The sequence below is a fragment of the Euprymna scolopes genome, chromosome 23 (genome assembly GCF_053919585.1).
Source record: "Euprymna scolopes isolate OS-2025 chromosome 23, ASM5391958v1, whole genome shotgun sequence".
Lineage (NCBI taxonomy): Eukaryota > Metazoa > Mollusca > Cephalopoda > Sepiida > Sepiolidae > Euprymna > Euprymna scolopes.
Window position 1 is genome coordinate 10,266,607 of NC_136504.1, and position 25,066 is coordinate 10,291,672.

Here is a 25,066-nt window from a genome sequence, read left to right on the forward strand (position 1 = left end):
ATTTATTTGTTTATCTATTCATCTGTGTATCTATCGATGTATTTGTTTATCTATTTATCTGTGTATCTATCGATGTATTTGTTTATCTATTTATCTGTGTATCTATCGATATATTTGTTTATCTATTTATCTGTGTATCTATCGATGTATTTGTTTATCTATTTATCTGTTTATCTATCGATGTATTTGTTTATCTAATTATCTGTGTATCTATCGATGTATTTGTTTATCTATTTATCTGTGTATCTATCGATGTATTTGTATATCTATTTATCTGTGTATCTATCGATGTATTTGTTTATCTATTTATCTGTGTATCTATCGATGTATTTGTTTATCTATTTATCTGTGTATCTATCGATTTATTTGTTTATCTATTTATCTGTGTATCTATCGATTTATTTGTTTATCTATTTATCTGTGTATCTATCGATGTATTTATTTATCTATTTATCTGTGTATCTATCGATGTATTTGTTTATCTATTAATCTGTTTATCTATCGATTTATTTGTTTATTTATCTGTGTATCTATCGATTTATTTGTTTATCTATTTATCTGTGTATCTATCGATTTATTTGTTTATCTATTTATCTGTGTATCTATCGATTTATTTGTTTATCTATTTATCTGTGTATCTATCGATGTATTTGTTTATCTATTTATCTGTGTATCTATCGATGTATTTGTTTATCTATTTATCTGTGTATCTATCGATTTATTTGTTTATCTAGTTATCTGTGTATCTATCGATTTATTTGTTTATCTATTCATCTGTGTATCTATCGATTTATTTGTTTATCTATTTATCTGTGTATCTATCGATTTATTTGTTTAATTATCTGTGTATCTATCGATGCATTTGTTTATCTATTTATCTGTGTATCTATCGATGTATTTGATTATTTATTTATCGGTGTATCTATCAATGTATCTGTTTATCTATTTATCTGTGTACCTATCGATGTATTTGTTTATCTATTTATCTGTGTATCTATTGATGTATTTGTTTATCTATTCATCTGTGTATCTATCGGTTTATTTGTTTATCTATTTATCTGTGTATCTGTCAATGTATTTTTTTTATTTATGTATCTGTGTATCTATCGATGTATTTGTTTATCTATTTATCTGTGTATCTGTCGATGTATTTGTTTATCTATTTATCTGTGTATCTATCGATGCATTTGTTTATCTATTTATCTGTATATCTATCGATGTATTTGTGTATCTTATTATCTGTGTATCTATCGATGCATTTTTTATCCATCTGCTTATCTATCGATGTATTTGCGTATCTATGTATCCGTGTATCCATCGATGTATTCGTTTATCTTATTATCTGTGTATGTATCTATTTGTGTATCAATTTTTCTGTGCATGTATCAATGTATCTGTTTATCTATCTATCTATCTATCTATCTATCTATCTATCTATGTATCTATTTATCTATCTATCTATCTATCTATCTATCTCTTTATCTATCTTTTTGTGTTTAATTAGCTATGTATCCATCGATGTACACTGCGTGTCAAATTATTAACGAGATAACATTTTTTGCACTTTCAGAAACTTACCGGTAGTTTCGTATCAAAAGCTTCAGAAACGGCAATGCTGGGCTGCGCGTACTGTGGAATCTTTTTACAATGTAAACAACTTGCTTTCGTAATTGCTGAGTCCACGGTATTTGAGGTGTGTCAAATTATTAACAAAGCAGTTTGTTGTGTCAGTAAAATGGGTCGTAAAGGTTGTTTGAGTAGTTCTGAAAAGAGTACGATTACAGAACAGCTATCAAAAGGTAAAACTACCCTCGAAATATCGGAAAGTACCATTAAATTGCGAAGAACTTTCTCAAGGACCCTGCAATGGTACGTAGGGGAGCTTATAAAGGTAAATCTAGAGTGGTTACACGTCGTACTCTACTCCAAATTTAACGTGAAGTTGTTAAGGACTCAGGCAGGACAGACAAGTCGAGAAGTCTTTGACCAAGATTGATTTAAGAATGTCTAAAAAAGTACACGATGTCGCCTTCTGAAAGAAGTGGCAATGTCTGCTAAGTCTGTGACAAAGCCTCCATTAAAGCAATATCACATACAAACCCGATGTAAATGGGCAGAGGACAACATGAAAACAGAATGTTTTGTTCACGAATGAAGTGCGTGTCACTCTTGATGACCCAGATCGCTGGAGCAAGGGATGGGTCCTAGAGGGACGACATCGTCATCAGTTTTTAAGACGCCAACAAGGTGGTGATGGATGGGATAATGATTTGGGCTAGGATTATCGGAGGTACTTTAGTTGGCCCACGGAGAGTCCCAGAAGTCGTAAAAATGACGTCAAATGCTTACATAGCTTTTCTGAAGGAGCACTTTGAACCATGGCTGAAGAAGCAAAGGTTGACGTTCAGAAGAACCATTATTTTTATGCAAGATAATGCTTCCTCGCATGAAGCAAACAACGCAAAGAGTATTTGCAACAACTTGGGTTCTCTGGACAACGGAAGATGAAGTGGACTGCGAATTCACCAGATTTGAGCCCAATTGAGAACCTTCGGAGTATCATGAAGCGACGCCTCTATGCAAGTGGACGCCAATTTAAGAGCAAAGATGAGTTGTGGGATGCTCTCCAAGAGGTATCGCGAGGAATAACTGTTGACGAAATCACAAATTGACTAATTCTGTGGACCAACGTCTTTTACAAATCATTCATAAAAAAGGATCGCATATGCCCTACTAATTATGTCAACGTAGAAATTGCTATGTAGTTATTGTGTTCTAAGCATTTTTCCTAGTTCATTTAATGTTTGAATATTATTTCAATAAACAAGTTATGGGTATATTTTGTTTTTTTTTTCTCAACCTCGTTAATGACTTGACACACTGAAAGCAACAGATATTCCTGTCTTCTGCCATAGTTTCGCTAATATTGCTTTAAATACTTTTATTTTCTGACTGGAGTAGATGAATATTATTGTAAGCACTTCCTCGAAGTTTCATGGATTTTTATTCACTCGTTCCTTAAATATTAAAAAAAAATGTAAACTCGTTAATAATTTGATGCGCAGTGTATGTGTTTGTCTAATTATCTCTGTATGTATCGCTCGATCTATCTATCTATCTACCCAGCTATCTGTCTATATAATTATTTATCTAGCTGGAGGTGTGTTGACAAGAGATGTGAAGCAAACTCAAGTCTGTCCGTAAAACGTTGCTAACTGTTGCAATGTCTCATTCTTCAAAGTGCCCGTAAATAACTCTAAATATATTTCCTCTTTTTTTTTGTTATATTTTTTTACATTCTTTCTAAAAAATTCCTAACACTCTGGGGGTGGGGGCGTTGATAGTATCACATTGTCTAAACTACACCATGTTGCGATCAAAGTACATAATGCACTCTCTAGTCTGGCATAAGGACATCAGTTCGAAGCACTCTGATTTTCACTCCCTTTATCTAATAGTAAATTGTAAAACAAAGATATGAAGGCAAAACGTTTCTCATGATTTATTGCGAAATATGAAACGATATAATTTTTCTTATAAATAACAAAAAATATGTGACACTTCCGTCGTCCGTGTTTCGGTTTTTCAATATGGCGCATCTGTTTCAATGAAGGAGAGTCAAACTTTAACTGCAATAAAAAGAAGAATACGTCATATTCATATATGGCCACAACAATACAGTTTGATTCCCCCAAAAAAAAAAACAACTTATGACTTCTTAGAGATGGAAGGAGAGCATGGTAAGTCGAATTTCCCTTTCTCACGACTTTTGACCAAATGATAGCATTTCTATCCTCAATCAAATTTTCTTGCATTTTTCAGAGGCATAGCTTATGTATCAAATAAAATTTTAATGAATTTTTCTCAACTTTACAGATGAATTTTTCTACATTTACAATACTGATTACAGCATTGGATTTTCGATTACCATCCAACCGGTCCTGGATATGACCTTAAACTATATCCGATGGTGAGGCCCCAGCTTGCGGGCGTTGGGGAGCGTGGAGCCAACCCTTAATTACCATTGCTCCCAGGTCCACTCTGATCCTCAATGGTAGTACCTGTTAGGGTCCCAACTATGGGTTAAATAGAAACCGACTTGAAAAAAAAAAACTTCTATTAAAAATTTTTTCTTCAAAATTACTGGATTCGGCATTAAATAACCTGAAAAGTGTTGATATGCCGTAAAACAAAACCAACCAACGAACCGATCTATTTTTAGATTTTACTACATTTTTTTATCTTTCTTTTTGATGCATAAACTTCATTGTTGAATATCCTTTTGATATATATATAGTGTATAGGGGATTCTGATATTATATATATATATATATATATATATATATATATATATATATAAAATTAAAAAAAGTAATATATATATATAAACTTTTTTTTAAATGGCTCCTCTCAAATTTGGATGTTTTCAATCTATGTGTTAACCAGCCAAATTATAGCCAGCCTATAAATATTATTTGCTAATCATTTTCCCTCTGAGTGCCATTCTTTGAAACTTCATGGAATAGGGAAATTTTCAACCTGTATCCCTTGTGTTAAATAATAAATGTAAATCCTAATTTACAAAATTTTAATTTCCCTTCCTTCCTATATATATATATATATATATATATATATATATATATATATATATATATATATATATATATATAATGGAATTAAAGAATATGGCTAGATTCTTTATATAGGTATAGTGTGTCTTGTTTGAGTCGAATAAAAAAAACAAACAAACGTCACTCCTATTTAAAATCACGGACTTTTCTAGATGTCAATAAATTTAATTCAAAATCTAATATATAAACGGCTATATGTCTGTCTGTGTCGGTCTGTCTGTCTGTCTCCATATTTTCAAACTCTATCTCCTCCGAAACTAATAGTCTCAGAGCGGCGTTAGGAGCCTCAAATGATTGGAATTTTTTACAGGCAGTTTTTTTCATGGGTCTTAAGCTCGTTAAAATTGTTTTTAAGGGGTCAAAAATGGGTTAAAATTGAAAAAATCGTTAAACATTTTGTACATTCATCTTAGTTTATTTTTAATTTTTAATCAGTCCATATGCTACAGTGGTAACATCACCAGCTTTCACTGCTACAGTTTCGGTTTCGATTCTAGCTGTTGGCACCTAAATACTAATTTTTTTACTTTTGAAATCACAACTCTATAATAATATATACGAAATCCGGACAAATTAAAATATCATATTTAAGCGTATTTTACGCACAGGCAAAGCCGGACGTCCCCTTCCGCTAGTAAGTTAATATTTATTCATATAATGTCGCTAAAGTTTTTGTCTTTTTTTCTTTTGAAATCTAATATTGGTGCATATTTAGAATTACAATTATAAAAAACAAAAAAAATAGAGAAAAATCTTTATGGTGTACACAATCGTTACGGAACGAACATGTCATGTAACTTGATCAAGTAGTTTTTTGTAACTAATAAAATCAAATTTTATGAAGAAAAAGGACGGGTCCGGGAGCCGCCATTTTGTCTTAAAATTCAAGGGCGACAATTCAATTCGGCTACGGAAATTTTGTTTATATTTAAAATAACTAACAGAATGGGGATGCCTGGTGTGCAGTCACACACTCTCTCTCTCTCTCTCTCTCTCTCTCTCTCTCTCTCTCTCTCTCTCTCACTCACACACACACACATACACACACTCGTGCGCAAATAAACGAACCTTTATTCATTTCAATTTTCCCCGCTCATTTTGCAAAAAGAAAATGTTTTGTCAGCAACGGCACAATTTCAAATACGCCCACACACTTTTCTCAAACAACAAAAGTAAAATGAACATATTTTTGTCGGACGTAGTTGAAAGCACCATCACGTGACACAAGTAACCAATGAGAAAATTAAGAAGATTGTCTTTTTAACGCTTTTCCAAAAACCAAAATATCAGCAGTAGCAATCGTGTTCTGGAGCCCAAAATGTATAAACCAGTCGTCTACGGAAAGATTTCAGCTTTTTCCCTCTCAGCTCGCTTAGACGACACAACGTGCCTCCCGTGTCACTGCCAATACCGCCAACACCGCCATACATACGCCACGCGGACACTCAAAATCACTAATCACACACGCATTCATTACACACATCTTCTAAATTAATAACACCAAATCACTCTCTTCTCGAATTATTTTCCTCATGGGACTTTTTAAGTAAGGCGAACTTCACCAGATAAACACAAACTTTAAATGAATCTTATTATTTTCACACAGGACTTTAACCTTCAAAACTCATTAATTCCATGAAGGACTTTCACCTAACATTTTAATCATAATGACTTCGAAAGAACTCTCACCAATTGGACTTTTGTGTAATCACCTTATTGTTTTTGTTAAAAAATAAATGCGGAGCATTTAAATCAGAAGGAGGTGTCGTTTTGTTTCATTCCTTTTTTTTTATTTTGTTTGGAGCGAGGAAATTTAATTTCACTTAAACTTCTGAACCCCTACACTGGCTTTGCCCAGGCGTAAAATACGCTTAAATACGATATTTTAATTTGTCAAGATTTCGTATATGTTATTACAGACTTGTGATTTCAAAAGTAAAAAAAAATAATATTGAGATGCCGTCCGCTAGAATCAAAACCGAAACTGTAGCATTCAAATCTGGTGACGTCACCACTGTACCAACTGGATATGCATATAAATTAATTAAAAAAAAAATGAATAAATTAAAAATAAATTAAGATGAATGTACAAAATGTTTAACGATTTTTTCAATTTTGACCTTTAAAAACAATTTTAACCGACTAAAGACCTATAAAACAACGGCTCGTAAAAAAAAAATCCAATCATTTGAGGCCCCTGGCGTCGCTCTGCAGTATAGTACAATCACGTTCTCGCCAGATCACCGAAGTTAAGCAACGTTGAGCCTGGCCAGTACCAGATGGGTGACCATTTGGGAAGGCTAGGCCCTGTATGCACCTTCTGGGAAGGTTGGCCGTGAGGCCAGCACCCTCATCCCATAAAAAGAACTCAGCATCTACAAAGTTGTAGATGGCCTATGCCATTTCAGTGGCTCAAGGCTATGGATGGATGGAGCGCGGCTCTGCAACTTTTTATTTCCTAGGAGATAGAGTTTGAAAATATGGAGACAGACAGATAGACAGACCGACAGACAGACATATAGCCGTTTATATATCAGATTAAAACTTTTTAATCACTAAAAACGTAAAATTTGATTTTTTTCAATTAAAAAAAAAAACTACTTGATCAATTTACGTGATTTTTTGGAATATGACATCTTCCTCCCGTGATCAGTACGTACATCATAAAGATTTTTCTGTATTTTTTGTTTTCATGAATAAATTTCATTGTAAATAAGCACCCTAATATTTTAAGGCATTCATATTTACATTCCAAAATACAAGACAATAATATTTACTGCCCCAGAAATGAAAACTATTAAGAGAGGAAATAAAATGTCCAATCTCCCTTGATAATATTTATCTCCCTTTTACGACGGGATGATGTGACACAAGGGTCGGAAAATGGAATTTAAAAAGTCATAGTCCAAGGGGGAGATCATTCTTGCCTGTAAAAAGAATGCTTGCGCTGCCTCATTGGCATTTTCTGGTAGGGATACCTCAAGTGATTAGCAATAAATTAACTCCTTCTCCAAAAAGCTTTGGAGAGTTTTTTTTTTTTTTTTTTACACAGTGATCACCACTTATCAAGGCCCGGAAGCCACTCAGGGATAAGGGTTATTGCAAGTACATTACGTAAGTGTGGAGATTTGATGAAGTGTTTACTTAAGGGGGCGGTTCATTAGGAATTTGTTAACATTAGACTTGAAGACATCCAAGTTGTAGTCCGGTGGGAAGCAGGCAGACGGAACAGAGTTTCACAGGCGTGCAGTTCTAAGAAAGAAGCTTTGTTCATGGAATCCACGTTTTGATTTAGGCACAGATATAGAGTGGGGGAAATTTTTCACAGTGGATTCAGCTAGACGGGTGTTTTTCGTGAAAGATTGGCGAGGGGGACCAGAGATTGGAGTTCAGACGAGCACTTGCCATGGAAATAACGATAAAACAAGGATAGGCTCGCAACGTCTCTTCTGTGGGAGAGAGGTTGCAGGGTAGAGAAAAGGGCATCCCCCACTAAGCCACGAAGTCTATTTTGTACTCTGTCAAGGCAGGATAGGCTGTTTCAGCAGCTCCTGTCCAGATATGGCAACAGTATTCAATCCTTGCTTGTTGGTATAGTCTGAGTTGACCTCCTAGAACTGTATGGAAACAAAGACAATATTTTTATAAAAAATTCATTAAAAATAAAAATTGAAAAAGGCCAAATACAATTTTTAAAGGGCAAACTGTTTAAAAAAAATGGCCACATTTACCAAATTTGGCTTTAAAAAGACCAATCTAGCAACCCTGGACAAAAATATGAGTTACCTCCCTTTGATGTAGCTTTCTTTTCGAAAGCGTTACGTACATACTAAAGAAGGAATAAGCAGAATATTTTAATATATTGTTAATATCTATGTTAAAATGTTTCATATTTAAAGATGAGCAGCAACATTCCACCTCTTCACTGTAGAAGTCCTCAGATACCAGAAGATTCTTTGCTCTCGTAGCTTCGGACTTGGGTCACTTACCTTTTGAGTTTCCTTTCTGCTCTCTGTTTCTCAGACTATACCAACAAGCAGATATTTAAATGTAATGTGAACAAACACATTGCTATACAACTTTCAGCCCAAGCTGCCCCTCCCCTATAAATTTGGCTCTTATTAACGTAGCCGTTTAACGGTTCAGTGACGATATTTCTTGTTTGAGTAAAAAAAAAAAAAAACATTAAAAGAAAAATAGATATTGTATTCGAAAAAAATCTATAAAAGTGTCAATAATTTAATATTGTTTTATGAATTTCCGTGGCGATCATGCATTTTAACTTACTCAAATCATTGCTTGTAGTCTACGTCATGACACGTCATAGAAAATAGATAGTATTAGTCAATTTGGCGACCCCACCCAATTACATTCCACGATTTCTTGTTTGTTTCATTTCAATATTGTCTTTAAATATAATAAATAAGAATATTCATGAACTGATTTTTTTTTTCTAATAAATAAGTTTATTTAGATATTTTTTCAATAAATTATTTAAATATTTTTTAGTATGTTTATTTACTTTTATGAATTTTTCACAAATATTTTGGTTTAAATAAATAAGTTTATTTACATATTTTTTCAATAAATTATTTACATATTTTTTCGATGTATTTTTTACATATTTTTTTAATATATTATTTACATGTTTTTTAATATATTGTTTACATATTTTTTTAATATATTTGTAAAGTGTTGAGACATTATGTCGAACTAAGATGGCGGTGGAGAAGCAGCGCAGTCCCGATACTGAGTGTAAAGTAATAGCCAGTAACAAAGATGGCGGCAAAGAATCAAATGCGGTCCGTGACGTAGCCAACGGCGAACTGATTGAATCCAAAATTCGACAATTTTTATAGTAATTTTGGAAGCTTTTCATTGGTTGGGTATTATAATGTGTGGTTATAAAAACGATCGTCGAAATCATTGGTGTCATACCCCCATTATAAACCTCTTATGATGGGATGTGTCTCCTAGCGGCTTCGGCTGCAGGGAGACAGGGTAGTACCAGTCAAGGATTCGTCACTTGACACTCAGCCCAACAGGCGAGGGGCCGGGAACCGGCCCAGCACCTGTTGGACTGAGGTACACCGCCTGGGTAATACCTAGGAGGTCCACCCTCCCAGGCCTTGCCACCGGGCTTTCCGGTGGGGCAAGTTTATTGCTTGCTGCCTGAGGCGCCCCGACCGGGGAATGCCGACGGGGTTACTCAGGCAATTTTTAAAATTGCAGGAGTGCCCCTCCTTTAGGGGAGCCTGCGGGTATCCCACTTTCCAGGCCTTGTGCCAAATAATGCTGATGTGGGCAGCATTTAAATAAATACCCCCATCACTTGTCTGATGGGGAAGGTCTCTTAGCGGCTTCGGCTGCAGGGAGATAGGGTAGTACACGTCAAGGATTCGTCACTTGACACTCAGCCAAACAGGTGAGGGGCCGGGAACCGGCCCAGCACCTGTTGAACTGAGGTACGCCGCCTGGGTAATACCTAGGAGGTCTACCCTCCCAGGCGTTGCCACCGGGCTTTCCGGTGGGGCAAGTTTATTGCTTGCTGCCTTAGGCGCCCCGACCGGGGAATGCCGACAGGGTTACTTAGGCAATTTTTAAAATTGCAGATGAGCCCCTTCTTTAGAGGAGCCTGTGGGGTTCCCACTTTCCGGCCTTGTGCCACATTTTGCTGATGTGGGCAGCAATTAAATATATACCCCCATCACTCGTGGTGGAGGGTGTTTCTCCTAGCGACTTCGGCTGCAGGAAGACAGGGTAGTCGTTCTCGTCAAGGATCCATTCTTGACACTCAGCCCGACAGGTGAGGGTTCGGGAACCGGTCCAGCACCTGTCGGGCTGAGGTACACCGCTTGGGTACTACCTAGGAGGTCCACCCTCCCAGGCCTTGCCACCGGGCTTCCTGGTGGGGCAAGTTAATTGATTATCGCCTGAGGCGCCCCTACCGGAGATTGCTTTGACAAGGGCGTGTTCGAAATGAATGTTTCTGTTTAGAGCACAATTAAACCATATTACTTGACTTTTGCATTTTAAACTTTAATGCAAGCCATTATATATAAAAAATACTTTTATAAAATCAACAGTAGATTCTCTACAGTGCAATTTAGACTACAATATATTGTGAATTTAGTTATTACGAGAGTCATGTGAAGCTTTCTTAAGATGCACAACGATGATCCCCAATAAGAGCAGGCAATCAATCGATTTGATTGAAAAATGGGCCGTTTCATCGATTTCGATAACAATAAAAATATGGGAGTGTGAAACATTCTTTGATGATCATTCACTCTCGGACGATGTCGGGTCACCTTGCTAGTTATATTTTAAAGCAATATGGAAATGAATCCGACAAGAAATCATAGGCGGGGTCGCTGAATTGACTAACACCTATTTTCCTATGACGTGTTATTACAACAAACAATGGCTCGATTAAGTTAACGTGTGTGACTGCTGGATTTAAAAATGTGAAAAAGCTTTGTTTTTTAATGATTGTAATTAAAGAAGAAACTCGAAACCTGAACCAAGGCGAAAGTTTTTGTTTTTTTCATTTTTATTTAAATTGATTTTATCTGCTAATGATTTAATATTTAAATTGATTTAATCTGCTAATGATTTAATATTTAAATTGATTTAATCTGCTAATGATTTAATATTTAAATTGATTTAATCTGCTAATGATTTAATATTTAAATTGATTCAATCTGTTAATGATTTAATATTTAAATTGATTTAATCTGCTAATGATTTAATATTTAAATTGATTCAATCTGTTAATGATTTAATATTTAAATTGATTTAATCTGCTAATGATTTAATATTTAAATTGATTTAATCTGCTAATGATTTAATATTTAAATTGATTCAATCTGTTAATGATTTAATATTTAAATTGATTTAATCTGTTAATGATTTAATATTTAAATTGATTTAATCTGCTAATGATTTAATATTTAAATTGATTCAATCTGTTAATGATTTAATATTTAAATTGATTTAATCTGTTAATGATTTAATATTTAAATTGATTTAATCTGCTAATGATTTAATATTTAAATTGATTCAATCTGTTAATGATTTAATATTTAAATAGATTTAGTCTGTTAATGATTTAATATTTAAATTGATTTAGTCTGTTAATGATTTAATATTTAAATTGATTTAGTCTGTTAATGATTTAATATTTAAATTGATTTAATCTGCTAATGATTTAATATTTAAATTGATTTAATCTGTTAATGATTTAATATTTAAATTGATTTAATCTGCTAATGATTTAATATTTAAATTGATTTTATCTGCTAATGATTTAATATTTAAATTGATTTAATCTGTTAATGATTTAATATTTAAATTGATTTAATCTGCTAATGATTTAATATTTAAATTGATTTAATCTGTTAATGATTTAATATTTAAATTGATTCAATCTGCTAATGATTTAATATTTAAATTGATTTAATCTGTTAATGATTTAATATTTAAATTGATTTAATCTGTTAATGATTTAATATTTAAATTGATTCAATCTGTTAATGATTTAATATTTAAATTGATTTAATCTGCTAATGATTTAATATTTAATTTGATTCAATCTGTTAATGATTTAATATTTAAATTGATTCAATCTGCTAATGATTTAATATTTAAATTGATTCAATCTGCTAATGATTTAATATTTAAATTGATTTAATCTGTTAATGATTTAATATTTAAATTGATTTAATCTGTTAATGATTTAATATTTAAATTGATTTAATCTGCTAATGATTTAATATTTAAATTGATTTAATCTGCTAATGATTTAATATTTAAATTGATTTAATCTGTTAATGATTTAATATTTAAATTGATTTAATCTGTTAATGATTTAATATTTAAATTGATTTAATCTGTTAATGATTTAATATTTAAATTGATTTAATCTGTTAATGATTTAATATTTAAATTGATTCAATCTGTTAATGATTTAATATTTAAATTGATTTAATCTGCTAATGATTTAATATTTAAATTGATTTTATCTGCTAATGATTTAATATTTAAATTGATTTAATCTGCTAATGATTTAATATTTAAATTGATTTAATCTGCTAATGATTTAATATTTAAATTGATTTAATCTGTTAATGATTTAATATTTAAATTGATTTAATCTGCTAATGATTTAATATTTAAATTGATTTAATCTGCTAATGATTTAATATTTAAATTGATTCAATCTGTTAATGATTTAATATTTAAATTGATTCAATCTGTTAATGATTTAATATTTAAATTGATTTAATCTGTTAATGAATTAATATTTAAATTGATTCAATCTGCTAATGATTTAATATTTAAATTGATTTAATCTGCTAATGATTTAATATTTAAATTGATTCAATCTGTTAATGATTTAATATTTAAATTGATTTAATCTGCTAATGATTTAATATTAAAATTGATTCAATCTGCTAATGATTTAATATTTAAATTGATTCAATCTGTTAATGATTTAATATTTAAATTGATTTAATCTGCTAATGATTTAATATTTAAATTGATTCAATCTGCTAATGATTTAATATTTAAATTGATTCAATCTGCTAATGATTTAATATTTAAAAGATTCAATCTGTTAATGATTTAAGATTTAAATTGATTTAATCTGCTAATGATTTAATATTTAAATTGATTCAATCTGCTAATGATTTAATATTTAAATTGATTTAATCTGCTAATGATTTAATATTTAAATTAATTCAATCTGCTAATGATTTAATATTTAAATTGATTCAATCTGTTAATGATTTAATATTTAAATTGATTTAATCTGTTAATGATTTAATATTTAAATTGATTTAATCTGTTAATGATTTAATATTTAAATTGATTTAATCTGCTAATGATTTAATATTTAAATTGATTTAATCTGCTAATGATTTAATATTTAAATTGATTTAATCTGTTAATGATTTAATATTTAAATTGATTTAATCTGCTAATGATTTAATATTTAAATTGATTTAATCTGTTAATGATTTAATATTTAAATTGATTTAATCTGCTAATGATTTAATATTTAAATTGATTCAATCTGTTAATGATTAAATATTTAAATTGATTTAATCTGTTAATGATTTAATATTTAAATTGATTCAATCTGTTAATGATTTAATATTTAAATTGATTTAATCTGCTAATGATTTAATATTTAAATTGATTCAATCTGTTAATGATTTAATATTTAAATTGATTCAATCTGCTAATGATTTAATATTTAAATTGATTTAATCTGTTAATGATTTAATATTTAAATTGATTTAATCTGTTAATGATTTAATATTTAAATTGATTTAATCTGCTAATGATTTAATATTTAAATTGATTTAATCTGTTAATGATTTAATATTTAAATTGATTTAATCTGTTAATGATTTAATATTTAAATTGATTTAATCTGTTAATGATTTAATATTTAAATTGATTTAATCTGCTAATGATTTAATATTTAAATTGATTTAATCTGTTAATGATTTAATATTTAAATTGATTTAATCTGTTAATGATTTAATATTTAAATTGATTTAATCTGCTAATGATTTAATATTTAAATTGATTTAATCTGTTAATGATTTAATATTTAAATTGATTTAATCTGTTAATGATTTAATATTTAAATTGATTTAATCTGCTAATGATTTAATATTTAAATTGATTTAATCTGCTAATGATTTAATATTAAAATTGATTTAATCTGTTAATGATTTAATATTTAAATTGATTTAATCTGTTAATGATTTAATATTTAAATTGATTTAATCTGCTAATGATTTAATATTTAAATTGATTCAATCTGTTAATGATTTAATATTTAAATTGATTTGGTCTGTTAATGATTTAATATCTAAATTGATTTAGTCTGTTAATGATTTAATATTTAAATTGATTTAATCTGTTAATGATTTAATATTTAAATTGATTTAATCTGCTAATGATTTAATATTTAAATTGATTTAATCTGCTAATGATTTAATATTTAAATTGATTTAATCTGTTAATGATTTAATATTTAAATTGATTTAATCTGCTAATGATTTAATATTTAAATTGATTTAATCTGTTAATGATTTAATATTTAAATTGATTTAATCTGTTAATTATTTAATATTTAAATTGATTTAATCTGTTAATGATTTAATATTTAAATTGATTTAATCTGCTAATGATTTAATATTTAAATTGATTTAATCTGCTAATGATTTAATATTTAAATTGATTTTATCTGCTAATGATTTAATATTTAAATTGATTCAATCTGCTAATGATTTAATATTTAAATTGATTTAATCTGTTAATGATTTAATATTTAAATTGATTTAATCTGTTAATGATTTAATATTTAAATTGATTTAATCTGCTAATGATTTAATATTTAAATTGATTCAATCTGTTAATGATTTAATATTTAAATTGATTTAATCTGCTAATGATTTAATATTTGAATTGATTTAATCTGCTAATGATTTAATATTTAAATTGATTTAATCTGTTAATGATTTAATATTTAAATTGATTTAATCTGCTAATGAATGAATCAAGAAATGATTATAGATTTTATCAAACACTAAAAAACGATGATGCTTACCTAGGTGTCGTGCATTCATAGCTGCATTGTTTGTTAAGGCAACACAGCTGGGCTGCAAAAGAAAAAAAAGTTATTTAGATATGTTATCTCTCTCTCTCTCTCTCTCTCTCTTTATCTCTCTACCTCTCTCTGTATATATATATATATATATATATATATATATATATATATATATATATATATATATATATATATATATGGAGGAGAACATGACCAAAAACTGCATATACTCCATCCCATGCAGTTGCAGAAAGGTTTACAAGGGTGAAACATGCCGCCCCCTTAAAGTAAGGGTGGAAGAACACCGAAAAGCGGTAACTAAAGGGGAGACAGAAAAATCGGGCATAGCCAACCATGTCTGGATGGAGAGGGGGGACCATCGCCCCCTATGGGATGAAGTAAAAATAATAAACAGAGAGAGACCCACTGGAAAGTGAGAAAACTTAAAGAAACAGCTCACATGCTCGGACATAACAACCTACTGAGCAAACCAAGCATAGAGCTGAATGCAATTTGGACACCTCTGATAGAGAGAGAAAACCTTGAATAACAACATAGGTGTAACATTAACAAAAAACCAACTAAGAATTGTCCTAGTGACATGTGGCCGAGTGGTCCTAGACGTTGTATCAAAGTTTACAGTTAACCAAAAGTGCTGAGTTCAATCCTGAACGAAGGCAGTGAAAAAGTAACATTCAAAACAGAGAATCAGTAACTATGTTCCAGAGCCTAGCTGGAATCTGAACACGGTACCCCCCGTAATAATAATAAAGGGTTGGGTTCGATACTCCTAACAAACGGTTCCCCAGTTCGATACAAAACACCTCATGAAGGCCAGAGGGCAAAACAGCCGAAACGTTGTGACAATAACAACCAAGATGAGGAAGTCAGTCCGACAATCTCAATCAATCAATATATATATATATATATACTTTTATCCATCCATCACTCGAAACAATTGTGTTTTTTACTTCCCATTTTTCTACTTTCCAATTTCGCTCCTATTCACTTTCATGCCATCAACTCCATGAATTCTATCTGAAGATGATTCGCAGTCGAATCAAAAGCGCTCGTGATAACTGTGGAACTTTCAGTAATATTTTCGATTTCGGTATAAAAAAAAGATTGTGTTTATGGAACGTAGCATTCGAGAATTGACGTCATTTGTGTACGAGATTTGTATGTTTTGAAGAATTACTACCATTGTTTCTCCTCCATCTTTCTCGGATCCTTTAAAATATGAAGTTGATCTAGAAATTGATTTGGGTTCTATTATGGATTGGAGTAAGAAATGGCTTGTTTCAGCCTTCTCATGCCATGCATGTGACGTCATCATGGTTGATGATTGACCATTAAGCATTTATGATGATGATACTATAGTCTGGTATTGCTTTTCGCCCATATTTCTTCGATCAGTTAAAATATGCAGTTGATCGAGTTGAGTTGGGATTGGAGTAAGCATGGCGTGTTTCTGTTTAATCCTGTTAAGACTCAATTATTGTCTTTCAATCGTAGGTGTGTCCCTTTTCTTCCTGCGATTCTTATAGATTGCTCTGCTCTTGATGAGAAATCGACTTTAAACTTCTTGGTCTTTTTTTCTTATCAAATCTTTCTCGGGGTTCATATATTAAATCTGTTAATATTTTTGATTCTCTTAAAATCGCTTTAATCGCTACAACTCTAATGTATGGAGTATTGTTGTCATATTTGGACAATATTGTGAATCCGTGATGTTGCTAGTCTCAGTCTTTTCTACAAATAACATGATACCATGTGTTTTTCAGAATTGTTTGATCCCTGCTTCCTTTGTTCCAGCTCGTTTGACTCGTTGGTCTAGTGGTCTTCAACAATTGGACGTTTTGATACCTCATTGTAATACAGCTTCTTATTCCAGTGGCTTGTTTCCAAGAACTGCAGGCTTGTGGGACTCTTTTTCTGCTGACTGTGTTCCTCCTAACTATAACCTTGGTATTTTCAAGATTAAGGCTAATAAACATCTCCTGTCTTTGTAATAATCATTGTATATATAATTTGATTGACTCCACCCTTTTTTTCTCTGCAACATCTTTCTCTCACAGACGTGATGTTGCTAGTCTCAGTCTTTTTTATAAATACTATTATGACATATCTCCTTCAGAATTGTCTATTTCCTGCTTCCTTTGTTCCAGCGCGTTTGACTCGTTGGTCTAATGGTCTCCATCAGCTTGTTGTTTTGATACTTTTTTTTTTTTTTTTTTTTACACAGTGATCACCACTTATCAAGGCCCGGAAGCCACTCGGGGATAAGGGTTATTGCAAGTACATTACGTTAGTGTGGAGATTTGATGAAGTGTTTACTTAAGGCGGCGGTTCATTAGGAATTTGTTAACATTGGACTTGAAGACATCCAAGTTGTAGTCCGGTGGGAAGCAGGCAGACGGAACAGAGTTCCACAGGCGTGCAGTTCTAAGAAAGAAGTTTTGTTCATGGAATCCGCGTTTTGATTTAGGCACATATATAGAGTGGGGGAAATTTTTCACAGTGGATTCAGCTAGACGGGTGTTTTTCGTGAAAGATTGGCGAGGGAGGACCAGAGATTGGAGTTCAGAGGAGCACCTGCCATGGAAATAACAATAAAACAAGGATAGGCTCGCAACGTCTCTTCTGTGGGAGAGAGGTTGCAGGGTAGAGAAAAGGGCATCACCCACTAAGCCACGAAGTCTATTTTGTACTCTGTCAAGGCAGGATAGGCTGTTTTTAGCAGCTCCTGCCCAGATATGGCAACAGTATTCCATCCTTGGACGTACTTGGCTTTTATATAGATAGAGAATTGCATCAGTAGTGAAATATCTTCTGGAGCGGTAGAAGGATCCCACCATCTTTCCAGCGACCTTGGCAACAGACTTGATGTACGTGTTCCATTTCAGATCAGGAGTAAAGGTCAAACACAAAAGCTTGTCAAAACACGGGGCCTCACCCAGACGAGAGCCATCCATCACAATTGATGCCAGATGGGGATCAGAGCGTTGATGATGTAAGGATAGGAGTTTGGTTTTGGATGCATCAAAGGTAACCAGCCACATCTTCCCCCACTGAACCACGCACTCGAGATCAGAGGAGAGAGAATCAGAGAGAACTTTGTCATTTACAGCCTTTGATGTGTTGCTGTAGATGGTCGTGTCATCAGCATAGATGTCAACGAATGATTTAAGTATGTGTTTAGGGAGGTCATTGATGTAGATCAGGAAGAGAGTTGGGCCTAGGATTGACCCCTGAGGGACTCCAGCATTTATATTGCAGGTCTCCGATTTTTGTCCATCTACCACTACTCTTATGAGTCTATCGGAGAGAAATGATTTAATGATTGAGAAAACATTTCCAGTTATACCGTAGCTGGAAATCTTATGAAGTAGACCCTTATGCCGTACCTTGTCGAAGGCCTTTGATATGTCAAGAGCAATTGCCCTAGAAAGGAAGCCTTTGTCAAGAGATTCACTAATCCTGTGGGATATAACCGTCAGCACATCTGCAGTAGATCTTGCAGAGCGGAAACCATATTGTGTGTCACTAAGGAGGTTATTCCTGCTGAGGTGGTTGACTATTTCTCTATTTAATATGGATTCCAGCAACTTACTCATAACACACAGGAGACTTATTGGTCTGTACTGAGAGGGAGATGACTTATCACCTGAATTCTTAAATACAGGGCAAAACTGATGAGGTCTTCCAGGGAGTCGTTTGTAATACAGCTTCGTATTCAAGTAGCTTTTTAATCATGTTTACACACTGGTTCTCATTAGATCACCGCAGTTAAGCAACGTTAAGCTTGGTTATTACTAAAATGGGTGACCGATTTGGGAATTCCAGGCGCTAGATGTAGGAGGACGTTGATATCTCTCTGCAAGAGTTGCAAAAACCTAACGTTGTCATCTCTCCTAAAGAGGATATCATGCAACTGAGGATGGTTTGTGAATATATTCCTTTGGAGGAAGTTCCATGGGAGTATGAAATTTGATCTAGTGGTCTCCATCAACTCGTTGTTTTTATGTCTTATTATAATAGAGCTCCTTATTTCAGTGGCTTCTTTCAAGGAACTTTTGGCTGGTGGAACTCTCTTCCTGCTAAATATTTCACTCCTACCTACAGCCTTGGCCTTTTCATGATTAATGTCGATAGACATTTTCTGTTTTTTTGATAATCATCTTATGTTCTTGGTGTTAGGAAATAGGTCGAACATAAGAAAGAAATATGGTAAATTATATTGTAAACACGTTTTACCGGAAGTGAGGGTCAGCTGATCGGATCTGCGTGTGAGTCACATGATCAGGTTAGCTGGAGTCGGTGAGTTTGGGTTTGGACGTAGAGGAGAACAGACGGCTTAACAGGTCGTCCCCTCCCCTTCCCTGGGGGGGACGCTGACGTGTGTGAAAATAAGACCTTGAAAGAACCACGCAAGCAAAGACATTCACTTTCCATTCTTCTGCGATCAACAACTGGAAGGTGAATAAAAACTATAAAAAACCAATCATCGTCTTGGAGTGAATGAATATTCGTCCAAAACAGGTTTCCAGTCTCTTCTCCAAGAACAAGATGAATTCTAGCTGGACAAGATCAACGACGCATGAAGTTAAGGTATGTTCAAAATACATGTATCACACACACACACACACACACACACACACACACACACACACACACACACACACACACACACACACACACACACACAACCGCATATGAACAATTAGATATGAATATATCACAAAAAGACAGCAACATTTAGACGATCATACAACAGTCCCCTTTTATGATGCCAACAATACAACACTTGGTAGGTCCTTGCATGAAGTAGCTTCCTGTTTTGTCTGGAGCGATTTCCACACACGCAAAAAAAAAAAAGTATTTAAGATTGAAATACCATTTTGATCTCTAAACGCTTGGTTCTACCAAACATATCTTTAAGAACACAATTCTTTTAAATACTTACATGTTGGGCAGGAGCACCCTTGTCTTCTGCATAGGACTGGACACCGACCCACTGAAAAAGTTAGAACCGGATAATGCAGAAATAAACATGTTATACAAACAAAATGTCTGTGAAGGTCGGCCACACTCACGGATAATTTGAAACACATAGACAGCTCATATTTACAATTTTGACAGTTTATGAAATGCATCGACTTATAAGACACCACAATTTGGACAAGAATTTGAAAAATAAATGTAAATGATGCAGGTTCAAAATTTCAACTTAATCACTTCTACTAATCTGCACAAGTTTAAATGTAACGTGAACAGACATCTTGCTGCTCAACTCGTCACAACCCCCTGTTAGACACGACCCTAAATAGTAACTGCTTATGTTAAAGTATTCAAAAAACAAAATCACAGAAAAATCTTTATGATGTACGTATCCGTCATGGAACGTAAATTGATCAAGTATTTTTTTTTTTTAAATATATATAGAAAATCATTTGTTTAGGATTTTTAATGATTAATAGTAAGCTGTAGTCATTACAAGGCTGATTTTGATCTCTATTTTTGCAGAGGTCGAGAAAGGGGAGATAACTGATGATGAATTATGGATATGGCTGAGTGAAACATACCGTTCTCTCTTCTTCATAAAATTTGATTTTTTTAGTTTAAAAAAAAATCAATTTACATGATTTTTGGAAGATGAAATTTTTGTTCTGTGACAGGTACGTACATCATGAAGATTTTTTTTCGATTTTGTTATTTTTTATTTTTTTTGAATAGGTTGAATATTGGACTTGTGTCAAATAAATTTTTCTGGTTCTGAAGAGATTGTAATTTAGCATCTCATAAAATAAATATTTCTTATGATTCGGAATTTTGTAGGAGAGGATTAACTTAATTGAATCAATCGCATAGTGACACTATACTTAAGTAAATGATTATCTCCCTTACATGATATATTCGCATCTTCCATGCTCTGATGGATTTTTCTTCGACATAATAGCGAAATTATACCCATCTCAGAAAAAAAAAACGAAAATAAAAATTTTGAAATAAGTTAAAACATCAAAAACTTATCCAGGTAGGTAGAAGAGTATTCTCTCTTGCCTTTTGTAACATTTATTTACCGATGGTATCTACTTATTTGTCACGTCACAGTGATGAACATATCCAAAAATTAGGAAAAATGATGAAGTAAAACATTAATTATTTGTGAAAATAGTTTTCAAAGATAATTAGCAAAAACTGAGTTTTGCAAAAAAAAAAAAAAGAAGAAAAAAAAGAAACTGGAGAGTTCAAATCGTAATAAAAAAGAGGTAAATATTTTCTGAAAACTTTGAAAATCTTTGACGAATTTAGTTTAATTTTTGCTAACTGTTTTTGAAAACTGTTTTCATTAATAATTAATTTTCTGTCTTATCGTTTTTCGTAATTTTTGGATATGTTCCTTATTGTGACATGAAAACTAAGTAGTGTCATGTCTAAATAATTACAAGTAAAAATGAAATTTATTGAATAATTCAATTTTATTGTATTTGTTAATTTTGATGAATTCCCAGAATCCAAGGAAGATAACTCTAATCTATCAATTTGACCAAATAATTCTAATTCTGAATGGCCAATATATATATATATATATATATATATATATATATATATATATATATATATATATATATATAAGAATAACAGTATAATTACATTTCAAGATCCAGATTTTTATTTTTCACACAAAACAGCTTCTCCAGCCTGTTAAAATTTCAGCACATTCTTTACAGATCCGTTTCTGTATGCATGCATGCACCGAAATTGACATGTGTTGGAGGAGCTGTTTTGTATGAAAAACAAATATTTGGATTTTGGAATGTAGCTATATATATATATATATATATATATATATATATATATGTATATGTATATGTATATATATATATATATATATATATGAAATAAAATGGAGGTGGAAGGACCTGAATACTCAACGTTTCGCCTGATTTATGCGGGCTTCTTCAAGAGGGAAGCCCGCATAAATCGGGCGAAACGTTGAGTATTCAGGTCCTTCCACCTCCATTTTATTTCATATCGTCGGATTTAATCCAGCTCAACAATCATATATATATATATATATATATATATATATATATATATATATATATATATATATATAGTGGCGCTAAAATCAAAGTCCACATTTGTCATTTTTTCAAAAACCACTTAAATTGAAGTTTTATTTGAATGTAACCGAATGTTCCTATTTTTTCGATTCCTGATTCTGGTTAATCGTCCCGTACACTAGTAAATGCATAAGATTAAACACATTTCTTACATAAGCAGGCAGGACTGGAACATATATAGTTGCACATCCACGGATCTCCACCTGGAGGACAAATGGCTACAAAGAGAAAAAGACACATGCATTGCTGTACAGACTTTGTATAATTTTAATTGCAACGTTAAATTAGTGCAAAATATCAAAAGTTTTCTTCTTACTTGAACGTCAACGTTGCTGGCATAAATAACGTTTTAAGACTTCCGGTTATGCATGCATTTCGTGCACAACTACTTCCTGTTTTATTCCTGCTCATTCAGTTGAGAAGATGAAGTCATTAAGTTTTTCTTAACAACTTGTTCTATAACTTTAATGATAATCAGAAAATCTTCTTTCTCGTTTCAGAAACTCTACAAGGGGAGCAGAAACAAAGTCGCTTGTTTTTTTTTTTTATTTATTATCATGATACATTAGACAAAAAATTGTGATTATAGTCAAGATTTTCTGCTCTTTCGAACTTCCGGCTTCTATTCCGGAGTAGAGACACCGGCGACAAGTAATGTATAATCTTTTTTGATTAATGATTACCTTCTTTTCAGATAACGTGGGACCCCCCCCCCGCCTTTCTCCATGCTAATAATGGTTTTCTTGTTCACCTGACTATGTCTAATCCAGCAGAAACCGGAAGTCAGAAAGACTAGAAAATTTTGCCTATAACCAAAATTGTTCCAGTTTATCTCTTCAACTATTACAAAAGGGGGGCTTTTCCTTTTCTATATTACAACTTCATTTTTATCCACTTGAATGCATATTTTTACACAGACTCATTTCAAGACCCAACCCCTCCTGTCTACCACAAGACTTTCATTATCTAACACAATTTGGAAATCATTTATCCAGTAGTTGTACAAAATAGGACACCTTCAAAAGTACAAAGTTAAGGAGCTTAACAATGATTGCGTAAAATCTTTGGGAACAGTTATAGGAAAAGCTTTTTCAGCCATGTCAAACCCCTAGTAATATCTCAGGAAGAGACAAAACTACAACTATGTACCAGACAGCTAGAGAATGTCCCTCTCTTACTGACATGGGAATCTCTCCTTCTGATGCCCCCTCATCCTGGCTCAGAAGCATCCTGACTCCAGTGGAAAACATTCAACCGCCTGAAAACAGGAATGGAGCGATCTAAAGTTGCTATAACCAGTTGAGACATAGAAGGAGGAATGGAAAAACACTACTGCCAAAGGAGGGGACATTATTGAAGATCCAACTTTGTGCCTCCCAGGTTTTGCTACAAATAGTAGGAAGCAGTGGGTAGCCGCAGATCGGATCATAACAAAACACTGCAGGATTTAACCCTTATCCCTGAGTGGCTTCCGGGCCTTGATAAGTGGTGACCACCGTGTAAAAAAAAAAAATTGTAGTTAACAAACACAGGTGGACACAAATAGACTCCCCAATCTGCCCAAAGTGCAAGGAAGCCCCACAGACTAACTGATCCTACACTGTCCAGTCACCTGACTGCAAGGAGGCTACGCGACAGCCCATCTACCTGAAGACAATTTCTCAGACTGGCTAAAAATAATGGTATAGAGGTCTAATCTATACGATACTATTACTATGACCAGATGGAACTACAAAACTGAGCAACCATTTACGAATGTGTGCTCTCTACTGCACAACCGGTGCAGCTTGAAAGATCTTGCAGCATGCAATAATGCAAACGAATTTTGTGTGAATAAGTGGGAAATTGTTGTATGAACACATGTCTCAAAGACACACAAAGCGGAAGCAGATTTTTTTTACAAGGAAGTAACCAATTATGAAGACATGAAGGGCCACTCAAGAATAATGAATGTACGGTGGTTACTGATGCAACAGTGCAGTGATTGTTAGTGGCGGGATTTGAGTACAACTTGATTATTTAAGAGGACAGCTACAAACAAACTTGTTTACATTAGACGTGAAGACAACCATATTGTAGTCAACAGGAAAGCAGGTCAACTGAATAGAGTTCAACAGGTGGGAAGTTCTGAAAAAGAAGTTTTGTTCATGAAATTTGCATTTAGATTTAGGCACAGATAGTGAGTAGGGTAAATTTTTGATAGTGGTTGTGGAAAGACGAGTGCTTTTTGTGAAAGTTTGGCAGGTGGACCTTAGATTGACACTCAGATGAGCACTTGCCATGAAAATAATGATAGAGTAGGGAAAGGCCTGCAACGTTTCTTCTGTAGCGTAAAAATCTTGTGTTCTGGTGGCGATGAAGTCACTGAAGGCGTTTTTGATATCGCTTGAGCTTTTGAAGTATTTCTCATGCAAAAAGCTGTCAAGATGCTTGAAAAATTAGTAGTTGGTAGATGAAAGGTTTGAGAAGTATGGCGATGAAGCAGAGTTTCGTAACCTAATTCATTCAACTTTTGCAGGCTCGGTTTAGCAACGTGTGGCCGGGCATTGTTGTTGAGGAGAATTGGGTCTTTTCTGTTGACTAATGTTGGGTGTTGTTGTCGAAGTTTCTGATGCATTTCATCCATTTGATGACAATACTTCTCCACCATAATTGTTTCGTCTGCATTCAAAAAC

The 25,066-nt window shown here is 32.7% G+C and overlaps 1 protein-coding gene across 2 annotated transcripts in view; it reads right to left on the reverse strand.

Moving 5' to 3' along the window:
• Nucleotides 1–3,478: 3,478 nt before the first annotated feature.
• LOC145245744 (uncharacterized) overlaps nucleotides 3,479–25,066 on the reverse strand; it is a 73,811-nt gene continuing 52,223 nt past the window's right edge. For both annotated transcript variants that reach the window (XM_080107342.1, XM_080107341.1), the window contains 4 exons: nucleotides 22,544–22,609; nucleotides 20,228–20,278; nucleotides 15,262–15,313; nucleotides 3,479–3,629 (listed from right to left, as the gene is read on the reverse strand). In XM_080107342.1, the coding sequence (XP_079963468.1) occupies nucleotides 3,626–3,629; nucleotides 15,262–15,313; nucleotides 20,228–20,278; nucleotides 22,544–22,609 (173 nt within the window). In that variant the 3' untranslated portion in view covers nucleotides 3,479–3,625. The remainder of the gene's footprint in view (nucleotides 3,630–15,261; nucleotides 15,314–20,227; nucleotides 20,279–22,543; nucleotides 22,610–25,066) is intronic.